The 21,434-nt window shown below is 37.7% G+C and overlaps 1 protein-coding gene across 2 annotated transcripts; it reads left to right on the top strand.

Annotated features, from left to right (window-relative positions):
* The first annotated feature begins 1,318 nt into the window (after positions 1–1,318).
* Positions 1,319–21,018, top strand: FAM168B (family with sequence similarity 168 member B). 2 transcript variants are annotated; one of them, XM_009649159.2, is made up of 7 exons: positions 1,319–1,558; positions 5,908–5,988; positions 9,441–9,524; positions 13,892–14,034; positions 15,003–15,180; positions 16,522–16,651; positions 17,996–21,018. In XM_009649159.2, exons 1-6 carry the CDS (start codon positions 1,546–1,548, stop codon positions 16,632–16,634), a joined length of 612 nt encoding a protein of 203 aa, XP_009647454.2. In that variant the 5' UTR covers positions 1,319–1,545; the 3' UTR covers positions 16,635–16,651; positions 17,996–21,018. The 2 variants fall into 2 exon arrangements, with proteins under 2 accessions (XP_009647454.2, XP_035744711.1); XM_035888818.1 differs by lacking the exon at positions 1,319–1,558 and adding an exon at positions 6,856–6,927 and having other exon boundaries at positions 5,937–5,988.
* The last annotated feature ends 416 nt before the right edge of the window (positions 21,019–21,434 follow it).

Raw genomic sequence — 21,434 nt, 5'->3', positions numbered from 1 at the left:
AGTTAGGTTTTGTAAGGGGTGGTATACAGCTCTCAGCATGAGGAGAGCTGGATTTAATTTGTTCTTAAATGTTCAGTAGTAGTGTACATGTTGCCTGATTTGACTAGACTTTCTGTCTGCTCTAATGCGATTTTACTGTAAGATGTAAAATTGTTAGTGTCATAAAACTTCCATGCTCCTGTAACGCGCACTTCCCAACCTGTACTTTTTTGTGGTAGTAATTACACACTTCAACTTTCAGGTTAAAAAGTAGGAGGAATTAAGAGGCTTTTGGAGATTCTATCTCAATTTGGAACTTGTGACAGTTTCACCTTCTTTCAAAAAGGAATGTGGAATAAACTGAAAATGAACTTCATGGAAAAATGCTTTGTAGGATAAAAGCTTATGAAGGAGTCGAGCTTAAGGATTTAACCAAAAAGCTGTGAATGTGATTCCTTCGTGTAGTGAACTTTTATTCTTCCAGTTTTTTTGGTTGGTGGGTTTGGTTTTTTTTTTGCTGTTTCTCATGGTGGATTAACTTCCCCTAAATTTGGCAGTAGGCAGGCTTCTAAGATCCTTTCCATGAGGAATTGATGATTTTGCTGCACTACTCCACTTCTTTGAAATAAGAATATACACGATCTCAAAGTTATGCAGGAGATGTGAAGGTTGGAGCTGACAACTTTTATCCCCTTGTGCAATAACGGCAGCAGAAATTGTAGGCTTTTAGAAATGCTGGGCCGTTTGTTTAATCTTCCCATAGGTAGTGGGGGTTTTTTTTGAAGAAAAAAGCTTTTGGCAATGGTCTGGTGGTTTTGGAAGAAAAGAATAGTGCCACTAATGTACAAATGAAGCTGGTTCACAAGCAGGATTTTAGTATTAAATTGTTGGTATAGGTTTTCTTTTTGTGAATGAAATACAGAGCTAATTCTGTCAATTCTTTAATGTGTAATCATATTGTCTCTGTCCTTACTGATACAGGGTACAAGTAGTATTGGTATTAATGTATGTGTATTTCAAGTCTGTTATTCAACAAAATGAAAAGGTAACAACAAACCATTAGTAGAATAGGCTTACAGATGAGAATTGTAGTCATTAGAAAGGATTACAAAGTCTAAACTGCTCTATTCCTTTATAGTTTTAAAAATAAAAATTGCACACACAGAAAACATAGAAGGGTGACTGCAGGTATTTCATTCTTTCTCTTTTATGACAAGAACATCTTGTAACTTGAGCAGGGGAGGAAGGCTTGCACATGAAAGATGTTTCCAGCTTTGTATTTTACTTTATGTGTGAACTTCTGGCAAAGCTGTTAATTGTCCTTTTCCAGGCTGGGGTTCTACAACTTCAATCAACTTCACTATCCAGTCCTGCTCCGTTCCTTGCCTTGGAACTGGTGCTGTCTTAGCCATTTGGTGATGTGTTTCAGCTCTCTCAAGCTGCTAGGAAGCAAATGTAGCAACCCCCTGCTCAAAAAACTCCAGCAAACCCCAGAATTCTGCCAGCCGATTAACTCACCGAGGGGTTAGAGTGCCAGCGCCGGGAGTGGGATTGCTTGCCAGAAGCATGGCAGTTCTGTGTAAGTGTTGATTCCAGCTGGCTTCAGTCATGGACTACAGTAAATCCATGCCCTGTTTTGGACAGGGGTAATACTTGCTTCCTGGTAAAATTCAGTGACTTTTTTGAGGTCGTGGATGAATGGACAAAATGAAGCACGCGCTACCTGCAAATACCAGTGCAGTGTGGGAAGTGTTGGTTTAGACTTTACCAAGCCTTGAATGCCTGCTGATATGAACCCCCTTTTTTTTTAGAGCAATTGTGACAAAAGTGCCTGTTATTTGGTTTAGGATTTGGATTGAAGGGCCTATTTTGGTGGCTGAAGTTTTAACAATGTAATGCAACTGAGACTTTCATCACTGTCAGTTATTTGAAGAGCAGAAGTGTCCTGAAATATTTTCTGTTACTTAGCAGTGGAAATGACTTTTTACGTTACAAACTACCAGACTTTCAGGAACTGCATTTTACTTCTATTAAGCTTTGACTGGAAATCAAATGGGTAAAATGTAGAACATTACTAAGATGGTAATTAACTTGGTTAAGGGATTGTATGTAAGTGGAAGCAAACAGCATTCTAAACATATTCCAGGATAGATGGATATTAAATACTCTAATGACTTGGTGTGAGTCTGCTTAAGTTCCAAGAACAAAAGCGTTAGTGGACCACAACAGTGTGCTTTAGGCAAGGAGAGTTATTTAGGAGAGTTTCTTCCCCAACTCTTGTGATAGAATTGTCATAAAATGAGCGCAAGGTGGCTTTCAGTAGATCTTGTTCTGATAGTGTTTCTGCACAACTTTGAAAATAAATAGTAAGAAAATCTATCTGTTACAAAGGAACATGCAGTTCCATTTTACAGTATTTGCATTGATCTGTGGTTTTTTGCATGTATCTAAAATTATTTTTAAAAGAAGTATTTCCTAGAAACACGCTCATTCTGAGCGTAGCAGGAAAAGCTATGTGCAAAAGCGTATCTAATTTGGAGTGCTGGAGCTTCGGCATTAACAGCGGTTGGCCTTTGTGCTCAGCTTCCTGAAACGTGGGTTTAAGAGGAGGGTGATTGTCCCTGTATCTGTCCCAAGATGAGATTTAACAGTCTTGATCAAAACTGAGTTTGATTGTTTGGCTTTGGCAAGAATGAAAGGTGAAGCATTTGCGCTTCCCAAGCGTGCTTGGCTAGCCTTTAATCGGAGCATCTTTAATAAGTATGATTACCTTCATTTCAGCTGAAAGAATTAGTTGACTGTAATTTATATACAGTTGACTCTGTGCAATTTATATACAGATGATGCACAGTAGACACTTATTTGCATATACATTAACATGAGAATGCTTTGGAGGGGATGCCAACAAAAAGATTGAAAGCCACGATTCTTTGGGTTCACTTTATACTGGTTTCCCTAGTGTCTGATGTGGACTTTAAGCGTTATAGGGAAGTGGACTGCAAGGTTCTGTATTTCAATATAACAGATGCCCTTCCAAGTAAAATTACGGTAAGAGTGGGATGATTGCAACCACTGGGTAATACTATATAATTATACTTACACATATTGGGTCCTTCAGAGAAGACCTGAAAACAATTATTTTTAATTAGAAGTGATCTGAAGTTTTGTCTGCGTTACAAAAACTGTAAGCACTGTTTGTCGGCTGGCAGATCTCTACTTGTGTTTCAGTGGTGAAAGCTAGAGTGTGGAAGCAGAAGTGATGGAAGTATGTACCTGTTCAGCCAACGTTTAATCAGTGTGTGTGTGTGCGTGTGCGTACACACAAATTTTGAAGTATGGATTCATTTGAAGTGGAAGTTGACATTGTTTCCAGTAAGAGGCAGCTTGCAGGCTCCCAGTGCCGTAGGATTTTTTTCCCCCATACTTAAGGGGAATTCCTTTCTCTTAATCTGCACTCCTTTGAGATCAAGTCTGATGACTTGTCTGACCTTTTCTATTCATTTTCTCTACCTTTTCAGCTTTGTATGGCTCTGTTTGTCATCGCTCAGAATGTACATCCTTGTGTTCTTCTGCAGTCATTGACTACTAATACTTCTAATAGTTTTTGGGGGGTTGTTTTTTTTTCTACTTTACCCAAATATTTGCAGAATGCTCTTGCTGGTTTTCAAGTCCTTTTTCTCACTTCTCATTGCCATTCAGAATGATGAGAGACTTACAGGGTCTTCTTTCCTCCTAATTGCTGTAGAAACTGGAAGGAGGAGCAGCATATTGGTAGGGATATAGGGGTGTGGGAGAGTCCTGTTTGTATTTGAGTGGAAGGTATATCCACCTCCCTTAAGACTTTTACCTTACAGCTCAGAAATGCTGAGACTAAAGTGAAGCTTGAACCTCTTAGGGTTTTGTAAGTTTAGAGACAAAATGTGACAAAATCAAAGTTGAAAGAGGAGCAGAGACACAAATGAGAAGGAAATGTGGGGAAATATTAAGGGAACAAGCTGAAAGTTTTCAAGTAAATGAGAGTCCTTTTTAGACAGAAGGATACACAGAAAAAAGTGTGTGTGTGGGAAGAACAGTCTTGCTACAGTGAAATATTAGTCCAGCAAAATATGCCTGGTGGTTATGGTGCTGCAGAGTTAATGCTATTAAAACTCCACAGGACTTCAGTGGAAAATAATGCTCTATAATTGAAGATGACTAGTTTGCTATAGAACATTTCTAAAGAGATTTGTGTCAAACTGCTTTTTTGGTGGTGGTCAGGTGATTAAAACATGCTGCTGTGGGGAACTTCCTTTATACTGAGCAACGTGAATGGCAGGTTGTTTGGTTTTTTAACTCATTCTTAATGGATTCTGTTGTCTTGATATGTAATCGAGTATGAAGCTGGAAAAAAATAAAAGCAATTCTATTTAAGTTAGTGTTACTGCTAAGTGTGTGTGTGTGTGTGTGTGTAAAGTCCAAGAAACTGGTGAATCTAACTCTCTTACAGTGAGTTTGAGTGTTTTGTGAACCTGATGATAAACTTCCTGGCAGCATTTGCTTTCTGATTTCCTAATTTTGCACAAATATTTCCTTTACTTCTGTTGTGTGCTAGGTGCTGCTAAAACTCTTGGCACAGAGCTGGTTTTAGCGTTACTATAAAAAGCAAGCTACTTCTGATTTATACAGTCCCTTAACATAGGTTTATCAGTGCAGCTACACTTATAAACTCAACTTGGATTCCTGCCATAACGTGTTCTGTAACTAAAGTAGTGTATGAGTAATTATGACTCTCGCTTCGTAAACGTTATTTACAAAATTCATTTAAACTGTTAAAGTGCTTAATGCACTGTTCGTTTGAGCAAGCATCTGAAGATGTAGAAGAGGATGTGACTCAAGTATCAAATATTAACAGTTATTAAGAAAGTCTGGGTTTCATAGTGTGCCCCCTGTCTTGCTTGCAGGAATTGAAGCAGTAAGTCTGTAAATGTATGCAGAACATCAGATGATTGAGGATACTGGTGTTAAAATACAGGGATTTTTTTTCTAAAATACTAGAAAAGTATCTGTGATCAGTACTCTTGTAAGAGGCATGTGGTGGGCTTGCTTGTAAGCTGTGCTGCAGTGATTTATATTCCTAGAAGTACATAGGTGTACTAGAAAAATTTGAGAAGCATCTTCAATGCCATTTTATTTTTCTTGGAGTTTATGTACAAGTTCCTTTTTAAAACTGGGGATTTGGTTTTATTCCTGCCAGTGATGCTAGCTGTAGGTACCTTTTTGGTGTGTGAATATATAATTCAGAAATGACTGGACCCAACTGTCAGCTTGTTATAGGCTCTGAAGAACTTAGCAGCAAGTAAACAAACAAACAAACGTGAGCTAGCTGTCTAATACAGAAAGTCTTTTGGCACTTACTTCTGTAATACTTACGCTGTTGTCAGTGGATGAATTTAGTGCTGGTAAAGGACTGGAATTCCAGGCTTGAAACTCCAGTAGTAAGAGACCGTAAGTATTTGCACCCCCTGGCTAGTTGCTTCAAAAAAGAATGGGAAGAAACCAAGACTGATAGGTTGTAGGTAGGTAAGTGACTGATAGATTATGTGGGGACAGAAGTGCAGTACGTGTGAACTCCTGCAGAGGGTTATGGATTTGCAGGCTATGGGGGAGCTCTTAGGAACGTGTGCTCCGCAATAGGGTCTGTTTTATTCCTGAGACATTCCCTAGCCGATTGAGGGTTGTGATGCTTTGAAACTTAGTTCTGCAGTGACTCTCTCCTGCTTGTAGCTACAGGTTTGATCTTGATGAGTAGTGGAATTGCTGCTTTTTCCTCTGTCACTTTTTCTTCCAATATGCTTTCTCTCATTTCAAGTCCCATTTTAGTTGCTGAGATTCCAAGCTTTCCCTATACTTGAGTAAATACTTTCTTCTTTCTTTTTTTCCCCAATTCAGTTACTGAAATCATGAATCCTGTGTATAGCCCTGGGTCTTCTGGGGTTCCCTATGCAAATGCCAAAGGAATTGGTTATCCAGGTAAGTAACCCTTGTTTTTTAATGACTTTCCATTACACTGATCTTTGTTTGTAATCAAGAAGACAGTCCTTTATGAATAGCTTCATGTATGGTAATCCGTTTTGGAATTTGGGTGGGGTTTTTAAAATTTAAACAGTGACATATTGAGAGTGATGTTTAGTTGTTCTATTTCTAACTTCAGTATTTCTTCCAAAGCAGCTTATTTTAGGAGCTCTAATAATTGCACCCTGCAGGAAGAGGAGTCAGTCTGTTTCTGCTGCTAGTTGGCTGGTGCTGCTAATCTTTCTATCCTCTAATTCTTGTTCATGCTATCTGTTTTATGACTGCCCAAAGCATAGCATCAAAGGTGGGACCAAGAAAATGGCCAAAACTTGTTTTGTAGAATAGAAATTAAATGTCTTTCTTGCTTTTTCTGCTTCTCATTTGACTTCAAGCTTCTCACCAGGGTTTTTTTCCCCTCATCTCCTAATGTGTGTGTGAGCAGGCTTCATTTGTGGTGTCCCCATAGTTCAGAAGTTGGATAAGGCAATAACTAGATTTGGACAGAACTTTATGTATCATAACCCATTAAACTTCTGTGGCTTTTACAGGGAGGCTGTTTTGTGATTGAGTTGGTGTCTGTGTTGAGAGCTAGAAATCATTCTGTGCCATTACCGTTTATATTCTTTGTAGCTGTACTATATTTTCCTTCTGGTATTTACAGTTTTAAATTTGTTTTTCTGCTTAGGTAGTGTAGTGAAGTTCCTATTTTTCTGTTCCACTTTTCTCTGTTCCTTCTTCTAAATACTGGTGCATAAATGGATTTTCTTTACTGTTGACTTGGTCCTCTCAAAACCCTTGTTTTTAATTTTTGTTTTTGCTTTTCAGGTACTTCTAATTTTTTCCTCAAATTAGTGTACCTTTGATTTCTACAGTATTTATAAGGGGAAAGCACAAACGATGTTGCAATGTTTTTAAGCCTATTGAGTGACTGAAATAGCGCAGTAATAAATTGCAAAGCTGGTGCTGTGTAACTCTTAAGTCCCGCAGGATGTTTTTGGTCTTTGTAACTGTCTTAGTTATATGGACTACAGTAATTTTATAATACGGTAAGCAGCAGTGGTTTACTAATAAGTATCAGTTACAGTACAGTAATTTCTGTATTCATAATAGATTGCTTTTTCAAGGCTTTCTTTTGCTTTCGATAAAGATTATTATGAATTATTTTTATATAAATTTGTATTTTTATCTCTTCATTTTTTCTAAACACAGATTTATATTAATCAGGGTTTCATTTATACTTACAACCTTTTACATGTTGCATTGAAGCTCCTGTTTATAGTAATCCAAGTGGTACCGTAATTTACTTAGGAAGATATTCTATTGCAGATTCATAAATAGCAGTTTAAACAACATTATAACTTCTAATATTTTATTCTACTGTTATACATACTACACTACATATTGAATTATGTAAGTACTGTATATTTGTCAGTCTTCACTTGGTTGTAAATTAGCATAACTAAAGTGTATGGAATTGAAGTAGAATTGTTAGAGAAGTGCCTTAAATGTTATGCTACAAGTTAATTATTCAAGATTCTTCCATACAGCCTTACAGTCAGTCCATCAGTGTACACAACAGTGACCCTTAAATTCAGCTTAGTCAATAAGTTCTACAGTGTTACACTGTTAAAGATAGTTTGCTGAGCTGCCTGGTTTATGCTTAAAGATTGTGGGATAAACACAAAACATTCTCTGAAATGAGAAGTAGACTTGGTATTTTAGGATTTTCTTAAATTGCTGCATGACTAAGTCTTCCTTCTTTGCCTCTCCTAATTTAAAAGCTACAGATTCTTAATTCAGAATTATAGAGTTTACCTGGGTTGCGTGGTAATAGAAAGTAACGAATGTATCACTACATGGAACGTATTGTTTCTAAAGCTGGTGTATATTTAATTGCCGTTTATATTATATTACACCTGTTTGAGGTTGTTGGATGGGTTTACCGTAGCAAGGAATCACTGTCCAAATGTTCTCACATGGATAAAAGTTCTGTGTAGAAGTTAAAACTGCTGCTTGTCATTTTTCTCAAGTGACTTGTTTCTGAAGCAGCTCAGAGTGCTCTGCTGTGAAGCTAAAACTGTGAAGAAAGAATAGAGGACTGCAAATGTGTACTACATAAATAATGCTGCAGATGTGTAGTCAGTTTGAGTAATGTGTAAAGCTGTACTAAAGCTTTTCACTAGCAGCTTGTGAATTTGAAATCTTAAGAGCTATTTATACTCCAAAAAGTGGTTGTGAATTGGCTATGTTGTTTTTACCTTTGATTTTTCAATCTAATGCTTTTCTTAGGCTTATCCATGCTGACCACCTAATAGTAGTGCAAAGTGTATGTCACTTGATACGTTTACAGAGTGCTTTACAAAACTAGGTTAACATATATAGTCCCGAGCTAAGGAATTTTTATTGTTAGGAGTAACTGCTAAGGACTCAGGGACTTACAGCGAAATAGAAACCCTTCAGATTTGAATAAGCAGTTTAAAACTAGCAGCTTTAAGCCTGACCGTGAATATGCAAATGGGAATTGCCTTTTATCTGGAGAAGGTGAAATCCTTGTATGTTGATAACAAAACATAGTAACTTGGTCTTTCCAAATACAGACGTTACTCAGTTTTACGGTTTGGAATATAAGTAGGTTCCTGGAAATAGCTATGATTAATTCATCAATTTCACTTACTACAATCTAAACAAACTTTGTATCTTTCAAGTAACTATAACTTTTGCTAATTCTGGTTTTTGCCTTATATTGGAAGCCAGTGTATTGAGATGTTAGTTCAGCCATAGTGGTTCTTGTGTTTGGGTGTAGAAGCGTTTACCTGTCATTTCGCTGATTCCTCAGTGAATCACTTGTAACTGTTAACTGTCTTAGTAGATGCCTGAAAGTGGTGAGCTTGTTTGATACCCGAGTGCAACAAGTCTGTGTCAAATGCAACAAGCATTTTGGACTACCTAAGGTTGCTTTGTACTCTCTACCTGTGATATTTCTGACCTAAAGAGTCAAGAGTGCCTCTCTGACTTCTAGGGATTTATTTCTATGAAACAGTGTATTCAGATAAATATTTTATGTACGTCAGGTCTTAAAACTCATGGGTGGGAGGAGGAGGGTTGGATAGTTGCACAGAACTTTGTTGTCCAACTAACTTAGGAGTTACTTGGCCAGCTTTGAGATTTGCTGAAACAGGGATGTAAAGGACAATGGTGCTTGTGACTCCTTAGCTGTTCCCTTCATCTAGCATTCAGCTTCAGGTGGCTTGGGAGAAGAGGAGCCCAGCGTTTTAATTGAGGAGGTGTATTGAAGGCCATCTGTTAGCTCATCTCAATTAAAAGATATACAGCAAGGATCCTTGAGAGTGAAGTCTAGTTAGACTGTGCAGTCATTTTAGAAAATAACTTTGACGTATTCTTTCTTCTAGCTGGCTTCCCAATGGGCTATGCAGCAGCTGCTCCTGCCTATTCCCCTAATATGTATCCTGGAGCAAATCCTACCTTCCAAACAGGTATGTGTAATAGGTATGTCAAAGCAGTAACCTGAAGTTTGGAAATTGTTAGAACCAAGAAAGGAAAAGCTGTAGGGGCTTACAATAACACTTATACTGTGGAATGTTTTACATTACTTTGAAGTGGCTCATAAGGAATCATCTGATAAATTAAAATGAGTATAATCTTGTCTTAAGTGAATCTCCTTTCACCCCCAGAGAAGGAAGAAGCTGAGTTTTTAGCTATTGTTTCTATATTTCAGGCTGATACTTGAGGATTGCATTGCGTTTCCCTTCACTGCTTCCTTCTTGGTTGTGCCTGGTTTGCATCCTATTGGTTGTTTCCAAATTCCTGTTTCTTCTGTTTCTTATCTTCAAAATTCTTCTTTTTCGTCCTTTTCTTAAATGGTATCTCTTTCCAAGTTCAACTTGCTGCCTTCTTTCTGCCCTTAAAATTGTCTTCTGTGAACTGATTGTGTAGAAAGCCTGGTTGCTGGGTAAAACTATTTTGGCCATAGTGGATATTGAGTGAGGATTTGGGTAACCACACTTGGATGCTTGTCACTTGAGAGAAAAGGAATCTGGTGAGCCAAGGAAAAGGGAGATGGAAAAACACACAAGGGAAACCAAAGCACTCACCTACGTTGTTTTTATGTAGTTCTGCTTTCACTAATAGGAGATGATTTTGATGTGCTAATGCTTGAAACAAAACAGAAGCTGGTAGCATTTAATTTCCACTGGAGCCAGGAACATACAGCTGATAGAACAGTACTCTCCCTGTGGTTATTTTGCATGCCAAGGAATTCCTTACATTGCTTTGCTCATGTAGAACTGGGCCATCTTTAGGAGCTCTTTCATTTGCATGTCGAGGAGGGGATGGAGTGTGCCCTCAGTCAGTTTGCAGGCGACACCAAGTTGGGCAGGAGTGTTGATCTGCTGGAGGGTAGGAAGGCTCTGCAGAGGGATCTGGACAGGCTGGATGGTTGGGCCAAGGCCAATTGTATGAGGTTCAACAAGGCCAAGTGTAGCTGGAGTGTGTCCAGAGAAGGGCAACAAAGCTAGTGAGGGGTCTGGAGCACAAGGCTGATGGGGAGTGGCTGGGGGTCCTGGCAGTGTTCCGCCTGGAGAAGAGGAGGCTGAGGGGAGACCTTATCCCCCTCTACACGTACCTGAAAGGAGGGTGTAGCCAAGTGGGTGTTGGTCTCTTCTCCCAAGTAACAAGCAATAGGATGAGAGGAAATGGCCTCAAGTTGCACCAAGGGGAAGTTTGGATCAGATACTAGGAAAAATGTCTTCACCGAAAGGGTTGTCAGGCATTGGAACGGACTGCCCAGGGCAGTGGTTGAGTCCCCATGCCTGGAGGGATTTAAAAGCCTTGTAGCTGTGGTGCTTGGGGACATGGTTTAGTGGTGGGATGGCAGTGTTAGGTTAACGGTTGGACTTGATGATCTTAAAGGTCTTCAACCTATTCTATGATTCTATTCTATGTATTATGCTGGTTTTTCAGAGATACACATGACACATAACCAAATTTGTCCCTGAATGCCCTTGTGTAACTTACGGGGATAGGGTATGATGCTGCTTGCAATTGGGAAGCTTACCTTGTGGGAGCCTGCTTGCAGTATTGAAGTTCAAGGTTTGTACCTTACTGCATTTCATTAACTACCAGGAGACTTAAACGGGTGTGGCAGCAATTACTGAGGCAAGAGAGTGTAAGTCATCTAAACTGTTTCCCTGTAGAACCTGGTGAAAGTGTGTAGCTGTGTAGCTTTCCTTGGAACTGTGGAGTATTCTAGTTGGTACAACCTGTGTCTCTGTTCGGTTTGCTGCTTAGAGGCATAGCGAGTGCCGAACCGATTTTGGCTTGTCTTGGGTATTGAATTGAAGGTAGGGAAATGGATGGATATTATAAGTTCCAGTAATTATAAAGAAAAATAAAAATCTGGCTTTGGATAGGGTGTTGCCTCTGTGCAAGTGTCATATCTAGGGGTACCAGCTCGCATTTGTGCTGAATTGCTTAAGAACTTTTTTGAGAGCGATATTCAAGGGAGAGCAGTTCCCATCGGGGGTATAACTCTTAGCATGGGAATCAAAACCTTATGTAGGCTTTTATTTTCAGCTTGTATTACTAATAGGCCATTCAGTTGCACAGTTGAGATTACCTTAGTGATGTGTCTCTGCCTTCTATGCTCCAGTGTATATATCATCAGGATTTCTGCAGCTGTGCTGAAGAGTAGCTGTAATTTTTGATCCTAGGATCAGATAACTGAAAGGTAGTTCCAGTCTTATTACTGGTTGCAAATCCTACTGCAGGAAGATGAAGATAAGCTGCATGTAATCAATTTACCAAATCAGGAGACTGAGATTTTTATTCAGTTGATTGGGTTTTTTCCTTCACGTCAGTTATGTTGTAATAGAAGGTTATGGTTTCTGGGGAAGATTCTTGACTTGTTAGACTTAATCATGTTGTGAGATTAGTTTGCATTGATTAATCTTGGAGTATGTCTCAAGTTATATAACAAAATTGGAGTAAGCAATTTTTCACTGTTATGTGAAGAAGGAATAAAGATTTATAGAAGTCATATACCATCTTTGAATGTCCTTCATTTTTTAAAGTTAGTACTATTAGAGTCTGTATTGCTGTTGAATAGAAAATACGCTTTTATTTCAGAACTAAGAATAGCTTTAATTTTTAGGTACTCTTTAAGCTATGAACAAAAGTTCAAAATGTCCAGGTTTTCTAATTCAGGCAGATAACAACTTGAAGTACTTTGTCCTAACAGATGGGATTTTTTTTTTTTTTTTTTTTTTTACTTTCTTGATGTAACTGCTTATTTGTAGAATCAAAGCTTTTGTAAATGCACATCACACAGCAGTATTTGAGTGCGACATGCCACTGCTGTTTGGAAAGTGTACCTTTTTACAGGTATCTTAAATTTCTGTTTTTGAATAGCCATCTGATTTACTTTTAAGGTCTTTGCTCCCTGTAAGGGAGAAAAAAATTAAATGGGAAAGCAGAATAGCTCTTGTACAGATGTACCACTTTGCACGAATGAAAGTTAAATTGCCTGTGCAGGTGTATCAGTGGGTTTTTAGAATGAGAGTGGGCTTGACAGGACACAGCTGTAGTTCAGTAGCAATGCTTCATGTTCAGCATTTTGTAGCTGAGTCTTTCAATGCAAATAGCTACCCATATTTGAAAAAGAAGTTACTTCCTCAGCGTGTTCTATTCTTCAAATACTTAGGCTTTCTAAAGACAAGAGTTCAGCCTAAGTGCTGTGGTAGCTTTCTTTAGTATCTCTAAAGGTGATAAATTCTATTTAAAAAAAAAAAAAAGGAAGAGAAACATAATGGACCTATTTCTTCATTAACATAACAATTTTCAGTTTGAAGGGTGAAATGAAATTGGAAAGAAACTCTTTCTGAGTTTCTCAGACACTCAAAAGTCTTTGCAGACTTCTGCAAAAAGAATGAAGGTTCTGTTATTCTGAGACCTTGTCTAATGAGGACTGGAGAAATTATGGAAGCACTGCCTTAGGCAGGCTCTGAGCCAGCAGTTGCTACTTATCCCTGTAAAAATTGAACAGTTCCCACCATTTACGAGGCAGACTGATTTTGGGGGCCTTGTAATAGGAATGCAAAATTCTTTCTCATGGCATCTAAAGTCCTATAGGAATGTATAAAAATAATTTTTACATGATGATTAAGGGTATGTCTACATAAGTAATTCAGAAAAGGGAGATTTGAAGATACTTAAGTGCCTCCAAAGTCTAATTTGCAGTCGCAATGAACTCTACAGTGCTTGCATTTTAAAGGTATGGCCTTTCATATTTATTTTAGCCAGTTCAGAAAGTGCAAGAAAACAAACACGAATAAATATAAGTTGAAGAGGAGGTTGCAGATTGTGTGTCTCTGTTATCTGAAAATCTAATTTTGAGCTCTTTACGTGATTTTGACTTTTGAAATTAAGTTATTCTTGTGCTGTATCATCTTCTATAGAAGGAACCGCAGGTTGGTTAACTGTTACTATGTTTTGCCAGTACAATTTGGGGGGTGTTGAGAACTGGGCTGATACTAATGCGAATTCAAGTGTTTAATGATACTAGCATGAAAATCCAAATCCACTTTTTTATCCCGCATCCATAGATTTGAAAAGCAAATTGTGCAAAAATACAGTTAACTTTTCATGCTTAGTTGACACAGTCAAGTATTATTTTCAGATTGTTATCAGTATTATGTAAATGGTAAACATGTGTTTGGATATCGAGACTAGCCTACATGAAGATTAAGGAATTTGGAAATTAAGAAAATTGTTACCTCTGACTCTAGAAAGCAGTGTACTGACACTTGTTTTTAATGTTTTTAATGCAGATTTACCTTTGTTTCAGGTTATACACCAGGCACCCCATATAAAGTATCTTGTTCACCCACTAGTGGTGCAGTGCCACCATATTCTTCGTCACCGAATCCCTATCAGACTGCTGTGTACCCAGTTCGAAGTGCCTATCCACAGCAGAATCCGTATGCACAGGTAAATGAAAGAAACAAAAAACCTGTCTGTTTGGATACGAATTTGTTTACCTTGTAATATCTGCTTGAACTCTTTAACTTTACATCACATGGATGGAGGGAATTTTTAGCTGCCTACGGTAAGAATTCTTAATACAGTGATTTACAGGGTGTGTGCGCGCACTTTTACTTGCTGTCTAACGTCACAGTTACTCCGCACTTACTGATAATGTGTTCAGTCTGTGAACAGACACTAGATTCAGTAGCTTTAAAAATATGTGCTGGATGCTATAACTACTGTATCCTGATTTCATTTTGTCAAAAATTGTCATAAAGTTGCATTAATTTTTATGGGTTTTTTTTAGGAAGCCTCTGTTTTGATGCAGAGAGTTACCAAGTCTCACTAGGCCAACTGTTGAAAACTGTTAGAAAGGATAGAATTAAGATGCTTAAGTAAACATGATATTTTGGGAAAAGTTGGCCCTCTCTTTGCATAGAGAAAACTTGCCTGGCGTGTACACAGTAGTTGAAGGGAATTAATAAGCATGTAACAACTTTTATCTGATCTGCTTAGTGTATTTCAATTTGTCAAAAACCTTTGGTTCTTTAACTAAAAGCAGATGAATAAAAAGTTGTGAAAGAATGAGGAAAGTTCTTTCATGGATTAATATATCAAAAGATACAAAATGAAGGGAGTGAATGACTAATGAGCCCTTATTATTGAAGATGCAGTCAACATTGGAGTTCTGCAAAGGTCCCTGCTTTTGAATGTCATCCTAAATGCCTTTAAAAAGGGTTAAATGTTAAAAAGTTTGCCTGTGAAATGCAATTGGAATAGTTGAAGTGAATTTTTTGCCTTCTGCTCTGTAAATACATTGCATCTTTAGAATAATGGTTTTGTTTTACGATACATTCATAAAAGAAGACATCATTTATCTTCCCCATCAGATACACTATAATTATTTAATTTACACTTTTTTTCTCCAACAGCAAGGCACTTATTACACACAGCCTTTATATGCAGCACCACCCCACGTAATTCACCACACCACAGTTGTGCAGCCTAATGGCATGCCGGCAACCATGTATCCTGCTCCAATTCCGCCACCAAGAGGAAACGGTGTGACTATGGGGATGGTGGCTGGGACTACTATGGCAATGTCAGCAGGTATGTGAACTTACAACCCTTAAGTTTTCCTGATGAAGCTCTCCTGTGTGGTTGAGATGGAACACAGCTGCATTACAAAAATGTTATGCCAGATGTGTGCTTAGCATAATCATAAAATTGTTTAATTAGAACTGATTTCTGTAGGTCATCTAGTCCAGTGTCTTCAAAGTGAGTCAAGCTAGATCAGGTTGTGTACTTGTTCAGAGATATTTTGATCATCTCTGAGGATGGAGACATCACATCCTCTTTTCAGGTATCAATATTATGGTAAAATAGTTCTTCCTTATATCTGTATGGAATTTCACTTATTCTTGCATCCTTTGTTTCTCATCTTATCAGTGTAAAGAGTCTGACTTCCTCTTCTCAATACATTTATATACGCCTAGCTGAAAACAGCAACCTCTTAAGGCTGAGGAGAACGCAGTGTTCTCAGCCCACCCCTCATATTGCTGACCTTCTTTGTACATTGAGACACAACATTTCATGTGTCTGCACTACCTGCAGGTCTTCTGTGTCATAAGCAATGGTTAAGGATGTCTGCTTCTTAATGCCACACTCTTTTAGTGGTAGTGTTTTGAAGGAAATGTTGTTTAACCAATATCTAGACTCATCTGTGAGTGTTTACTGCGGGGGTGTCATGCTTTGGTACTCAGTGGACGTTAACTCGCGGAGAAATGTCCACGTTCACTCAAAGGATGCTCAGTTCAGTAATCTAAAAAACAAGAGCCATGAGCTTGTTTTCAGATTCTGGTTTTTATCTTGTCAAATTTGTCACTTGATTTGAGGACTCTCAAAACTAGAGAAGCTATGTGTCACAAACTGAGCTAACACTGGAGTTTCATATGTGGGCAAGCTTATCCCAGGTGTTTGTTACTGTTTCTACAAAGTGCTGTAGAGTAAGACTGTTCAGATCCTGCTATCTCAGCCTGGATGTTTCTGAAGCCCCTTAGTCTTTAAAAACCTATGTGGAATAATGCAAACAAGAACTAATTAACTCTGATTTATCAGTCAAGTTAGCTCTACCATCAAATATTATTATGGCATGCTGTGGGAAAAAGTTTTGCAGTGAACAATGCTTATGTTGCAGGGTTTCTGCTAGAGCTATTTTTGAGTAATGAGTATCTTTGTGTGCATCGGACTAAGCATTGGAATGATCCTCTTGCATAAATGTTTGAAGGAAGGTTGGGGCTGGAGTGCAAGATAATACTGATAATTTTAAACTGGAAGATGAGCAAGCTGTAATTGTTTTTAAAATTAACTTTCTCTTTTTTTTTTTTTTTTTCTTCTTCCCCTTGGTACTAGAAACTATGCTTACTGAAAAAAATTTTCTCTTCATCCTAGGTACTTTGTTGACAACTCATTCCCCAACTCCAGTAGCCCCTCATCCAGTTACTATGCCCACATATCGGGCTCCAGGAACACCAACTTATAGTTATGTGCCCCCACAGTGGTGATCATCCTGGCAGTCAGTGTAAGTTACCGATTTAGATTGAAAGCAGTTAATCTTTCTTACAAATGACAGCATTGCAGGTTCTTTCGGGGAGATTTTTCAGCAGGTAAGCAGTCTGGGGTACTTCTACAGTATTCTAATTGAGGAAGAATACACAAAAATTATTGCTTATGTAATAGCTGTTCCCTGCAAAGGAGAGAAGCCTGTTGAGACCTCTTCAGTGGTCTGTATCTTCATGAATCATGAATCATGAAAATGAAGATGGAAGAATGAGCCCTAAGTTTGCCTTACTAAAATACGCCTGGGATTGAATGTATTCAGTATTTTTGGATTCATTGGTAATTGTTGAATTCAGCAATACTGTGATTTGTGAATGAAGCAAAGTGTGTAACTTTGTAGTGTTGTTTTTGATTGGCTAAATGTGTGGGCAAGGTAAGTGTCACCCTCTGAGGGTTAATCTTTCTCACAAGTTGCGGAAACAAATACACAACCGTAAGTTAATTTCATATAGTCACTCTGTTTCAGTTAAGTCTCAGTTGATTCTTCTTGCAGTCAATGTGGAAAAATTGTTTCTAGTGTGGACCAAAATTTAGGTCATGGGTTTCAAGAAAAGGAGTTTAATTTTGAAATCTGCTATAAGGTGGGATGGATTTGGGGGGTGTTATGTGTGTCAAACTGACACAAAGCCTAACATTTTTGGGATCCTCACTTCTGTTGTTTTTTAGCTTCATTGAGAACAGCTTCATTTGAAATAAGGACTTGTCAGACCAGCTGAGCTAGAAGTTTTCATGTTTAGTCCATTTAGTTTATGACAAAGTTAGCTTTGTTTTAACTTTCTTTGGATTTCTGTTTCAGCAGTTAGGAGTCCAGAGTTCTGTTATTACAGGTGGCTGTATTCCCTTTAAGTTAGTAATGCAGCAGCTGTTTCTCATTTTGCTGTGATGCTACCTATCAGTCTGCAGATCTGCAATGTTTCATGTGTAATATTTAATCCAAGAATGTCGTATTACATGAGTATAAAAAAATGAGAGTTTTGCTGTGACTAAACTCATGACTGCTGATAATTAAATTCAGCATAAAATACCTTTTTTAATATTGCACCTTCTACTTAAGACAAAACTACTAATGACAAAAAGCTGGAATGGACATGACAGGAGAAAATCAATTCTTAAATGGGAAGGGAATCCTGTAAATGTCATTTGACTGGGTAGGTGCTAGGGTAGCATTGTATAATATTTAACGTCTGTTGTGTGTGCATATCAGTGTGGTGCATGCAACGTTAGAATGTTCTGCCATACTCAAATGGTATTTCACATAATTGAGAATATTTCCTACTTTCCCCCTCCCACCCCCCCCTTAACTTAGGTTTGAAGATGGGAGATATGCAATCAAGAAATTGAGGTTTAAAAGTTGGTGCTGAAGCCCTCATGCCTCCAACCAGGACTTTTCTTCTGAATGCTTTCAACACTTGGCTAAACACTACTAATTCCTGATCACTGAAGATTTTCCAGTGCTGCATATCTTACATCTTGGAACTCCAGCAGTTAGTCTTAAAGCAAATCCTGTTTTGTGGACTGTCTTGCAATTTTTTAGCTAATTATAATGATAAAAAGGGAGTATAAATTTATTCTGATCCATATCTAGGTGAATGCATGTTAAAACACAAAAACAAAGCTTGCTCAATCTACCTGCAGTGACTGATGCAAAAACCATCATATGCAAATCCAAAGGAACCGAAAAGTATTTTACAACTTGTATCACTAATGCACTGTTGTAATGTATGCAGGGTCTTAAAAGGTAGAATCACAAAAGTGAGTTTCTTTATAGAATACCATAATATGCGTTAGATAAGTGCTTCAACCTTTTTCAGGTTGATGGAGTTGCCAGTTTAAAAGGGGCATATTTTTATTTAAGTGATGTATTCTTTTCAAATTCAACTACTAAATTGGAGTGACTGGAAAATGAGTCAGACAAGCTGTAGAAATCCCGCACACAATTAGTTTACTTCATACCTTTTCATTTTCATTATATGGATTCAGTGTTATACAGATGTTCTTAAGGATCAGAATGAAATGGCAAAGGTAATGCTGTGTGTGCCAGTAAATAAAGCAAACTTCCTTCAAACTGGCTCTTAGGAATAGTAGGAGGTGACATCACCTGTATAATGAATTGCATGTCCTGAGGAGATATGTATCCAGTACTATCTTTCATATGATGCAAGATGTGTCAAAGTGAGACTGCCACACAGACTGATAGAAAAACACTTTCTTTTAGTTCTCAGTTCAGGAAATCCGTGCTGTTTTTCCTAAAGAATGTTGTAGTCAGTTGAAAACGTATGTGCAGTTGATCCAGCTTGCTTTCCTGAAACTTAAGAAATGCTAGAGCTTTCTACAACAACCAGGAGGAGTTCAGCTGCATGTTATTCTGAGGAAAGCTTGTGTGCCTGATGAGTATGTTAAAGGGGAACAAACCATTTTAACACAATTTCCTTATTAGCTACTTGCAGTATGGACTATGGATATGCTGTAGTAGGGCTGCCAGAATATAGAGGTTTCAGATAGCTGTTTTGGGTTTTTTTTCCTGAAAATATTTGTAATTGAAGTAGGAGCCACTTGCTGGTTACAGCATTTTGAAGTGTTTTCTTAGTATTTTCTTTTTTTTTTCACTTCCTAAATTGCACTTGGAATCACGTAAAATAAGACTGACTGGAGATTAGCATTTCATTGCAATGAGTCATTTCTGATATTCTTTCTTGCAACTTCAATTTTTAAAAATAAGTACCTCAAAGCAAATGCTGTGGGGATAAAGGGCTAGCCTTAGAACCCATTTGTATACCAAAATTGTTATGGGGGAGATTTTAAATTTTTAAATTTGAATATTGCACATAAAAATCTCGTTTTTTCTTAAACCTGCTTGACTTACAATTCCAGACAGATGCGATTTTTCTTTTTTTTTTTTTTGGGATACATTCTGCCTGCAATAAATTATGCAGTAAATGGTTATAAAATGTTGTTCCCTTTTAAGCGTTTACACAGAGGTATATCAGGCTGTATTGTTCTTGTAGGTTCATTCAGAAGTAAATATTTTTAAGTTGTATATCTAGTTACGCTTTGTTTTGGGGTGTTCTGCTCCTGTACAGATTTGGCAGCTACTTCAGGGTAGCATCAGTGCTGATTTGACGCTGCCATTCCAGTACTCTGCCCTGGTGGGAGGCTTCCGTATCTTCATAACCCGTTGGTGGTTAGAGCCTTCAGTAACTTTATTTTTATGGTAAGCACTGTCCATATTTTTTTACTGCCTTTTTTTTTTTTTTGTTTAATAAAGTTCAGGTTTATTTTGCATGAATCACTGTCAGTGGACGGCCCCCTTATTTCTAATGCCTTGAACATAACTATGTTGTTGGAATAAGTATTTTAAAACTTACTCATGAGCACTTACTGCAGCTTAGGGATTTCCATGTGTTTTATATGGAGCAGAAAATTACCCAAACGATTTGAATCTGTACTGCTTTCTTCAAGCCTGTTTAACAATTCCATTTGTGTAGTAGATTTGCAGCTTTGATTAGTCAGGTGTGCTGGAGAGTACAGTGAACGTTAATACAGGCCATTTCTCCATTTTAGCTAGTAGAGAGTGACATTTGTTGTCTTAGCGTGATTTTAAAAAAGATCTGAGGTATGAAACAGTGCTATGTTGGGGAGAAGCTATAAAGAACAAGCTCAAAGCTTTGCTGTCCCCTGTCTCACCACCCAGTTAACTAAAGCTTTGAAAATCATAGGAGAGAACTCTCATGAATGCTGCAATAGGTAAATAATTAAGGAATGAATATAACTTCCTATATATTTGCTCTAACTTAAGATTCCTAAATGTCATCTTGGAATTGGTCTCTGTATAATGTTTCATAATATTTAGGCAGTCTCACTTACTTGAGCACTTTTTTTTCTAAGTTGCATTATGGGATTCATCCACGAGGGGGAAACTGTACCTTTTTTAAAAGGTACTTACACCTTCCAGTTTTGATCGATTATAATCTGCTGGGAGGGTGGAGCATGTCTCCAGTAGTTGATATGGAAAGTAACCAAAAGCACAGTGCAGGGGGACGGGGGGGGAATATGTGTATATATAACTATCTTAATGGTATTTTGTTGCAAATAGTAGAAAGCATGGATATAAAACTGCAGCGGGGGAAACTGTACATCATTAAATAGGCGTTTACACAGTGAGGGTCTTATGAAACATTCTCTCCTGCTTTTTATATAACATTCCCTATTTAGAATTCCTTTATAAATAAATACGCAGTATGTGTTTGCACTAGAGCTCTTCAGCAAATGAAAAGAGCTAGTGCAGTAGAGACATTTCAGATCAAGCTTCTCTTTAAAAAAACAAAAAAACCAAAAAACCAAAAAAAACAAACAAAAAACTTTTATGGCAGCTTTATATGATTAAAAAAAAAAGTACTACTTTAAACCTGGAACTGAAAATAACTGTTGCAGCAATAACAAAGAGAAGTCCAAGAAAGAATTTTTTTCTTTTTAATTCAAATTTCAGGTGTTGAGTTTAGATAAGTATTTTTTAAAAACTGAGGTATTCCCTATGTCAGTAACAACTGATGAAAATGTCTTTTAAATGTAGCAGCAGCAAGAGAAAAATGGCTAATAATTGGCACCAAAACCGTGTAGCCCTAGTCAGTGGCGTGGTGGTTATTAACGAAACAGTAGGAAGGAAAGTAGAGAACCTACTACTATATCTTGCTTATGCTTGTTGTAACCATCTCCTCTTTGAAGTTTCTAGGAGACGTGCAGGAATG

This window comes from Egretta garzetta, unplaced genomic scaffold (genome assembly GCF_000687185.1).
Source record: "Egretta garzetta isolate BGI_Z169 unplaced genomic scaffold, ASM68718v1 scaffold161, whole genome shotgun sequence".
Classification (NCBI taxonomy): domain Eukaryota; kingdom Metazoa; phylum Chordata; class Aves; order Pelecaniformes; family Ardeidae; genus Egretta; species Egretta garzetta.
This window is presented reverse-complemented; position numbering and strand designations above follow the sequence as displayed.

Excerpts from the sequence above, each read along its gene's own strand:
- FAM168B (XM_009649159.2), top strand. Across the intron at positions 5,989-9,440 it reads CAAAGGAATTGGTTATCCAG|CTGGCTTCCCAATGGGCTAT; the intron begins GTAAGTAACCCT and ends TCTTTCTTCTAG. Across the intron at positions 14,035-15,002 it reads AGCAGAATCCGTATGCACAG|CAAGGCACTTATTACACACA; the intron begins GTAAATGAAAGA and ends TTTCTCCAACAG.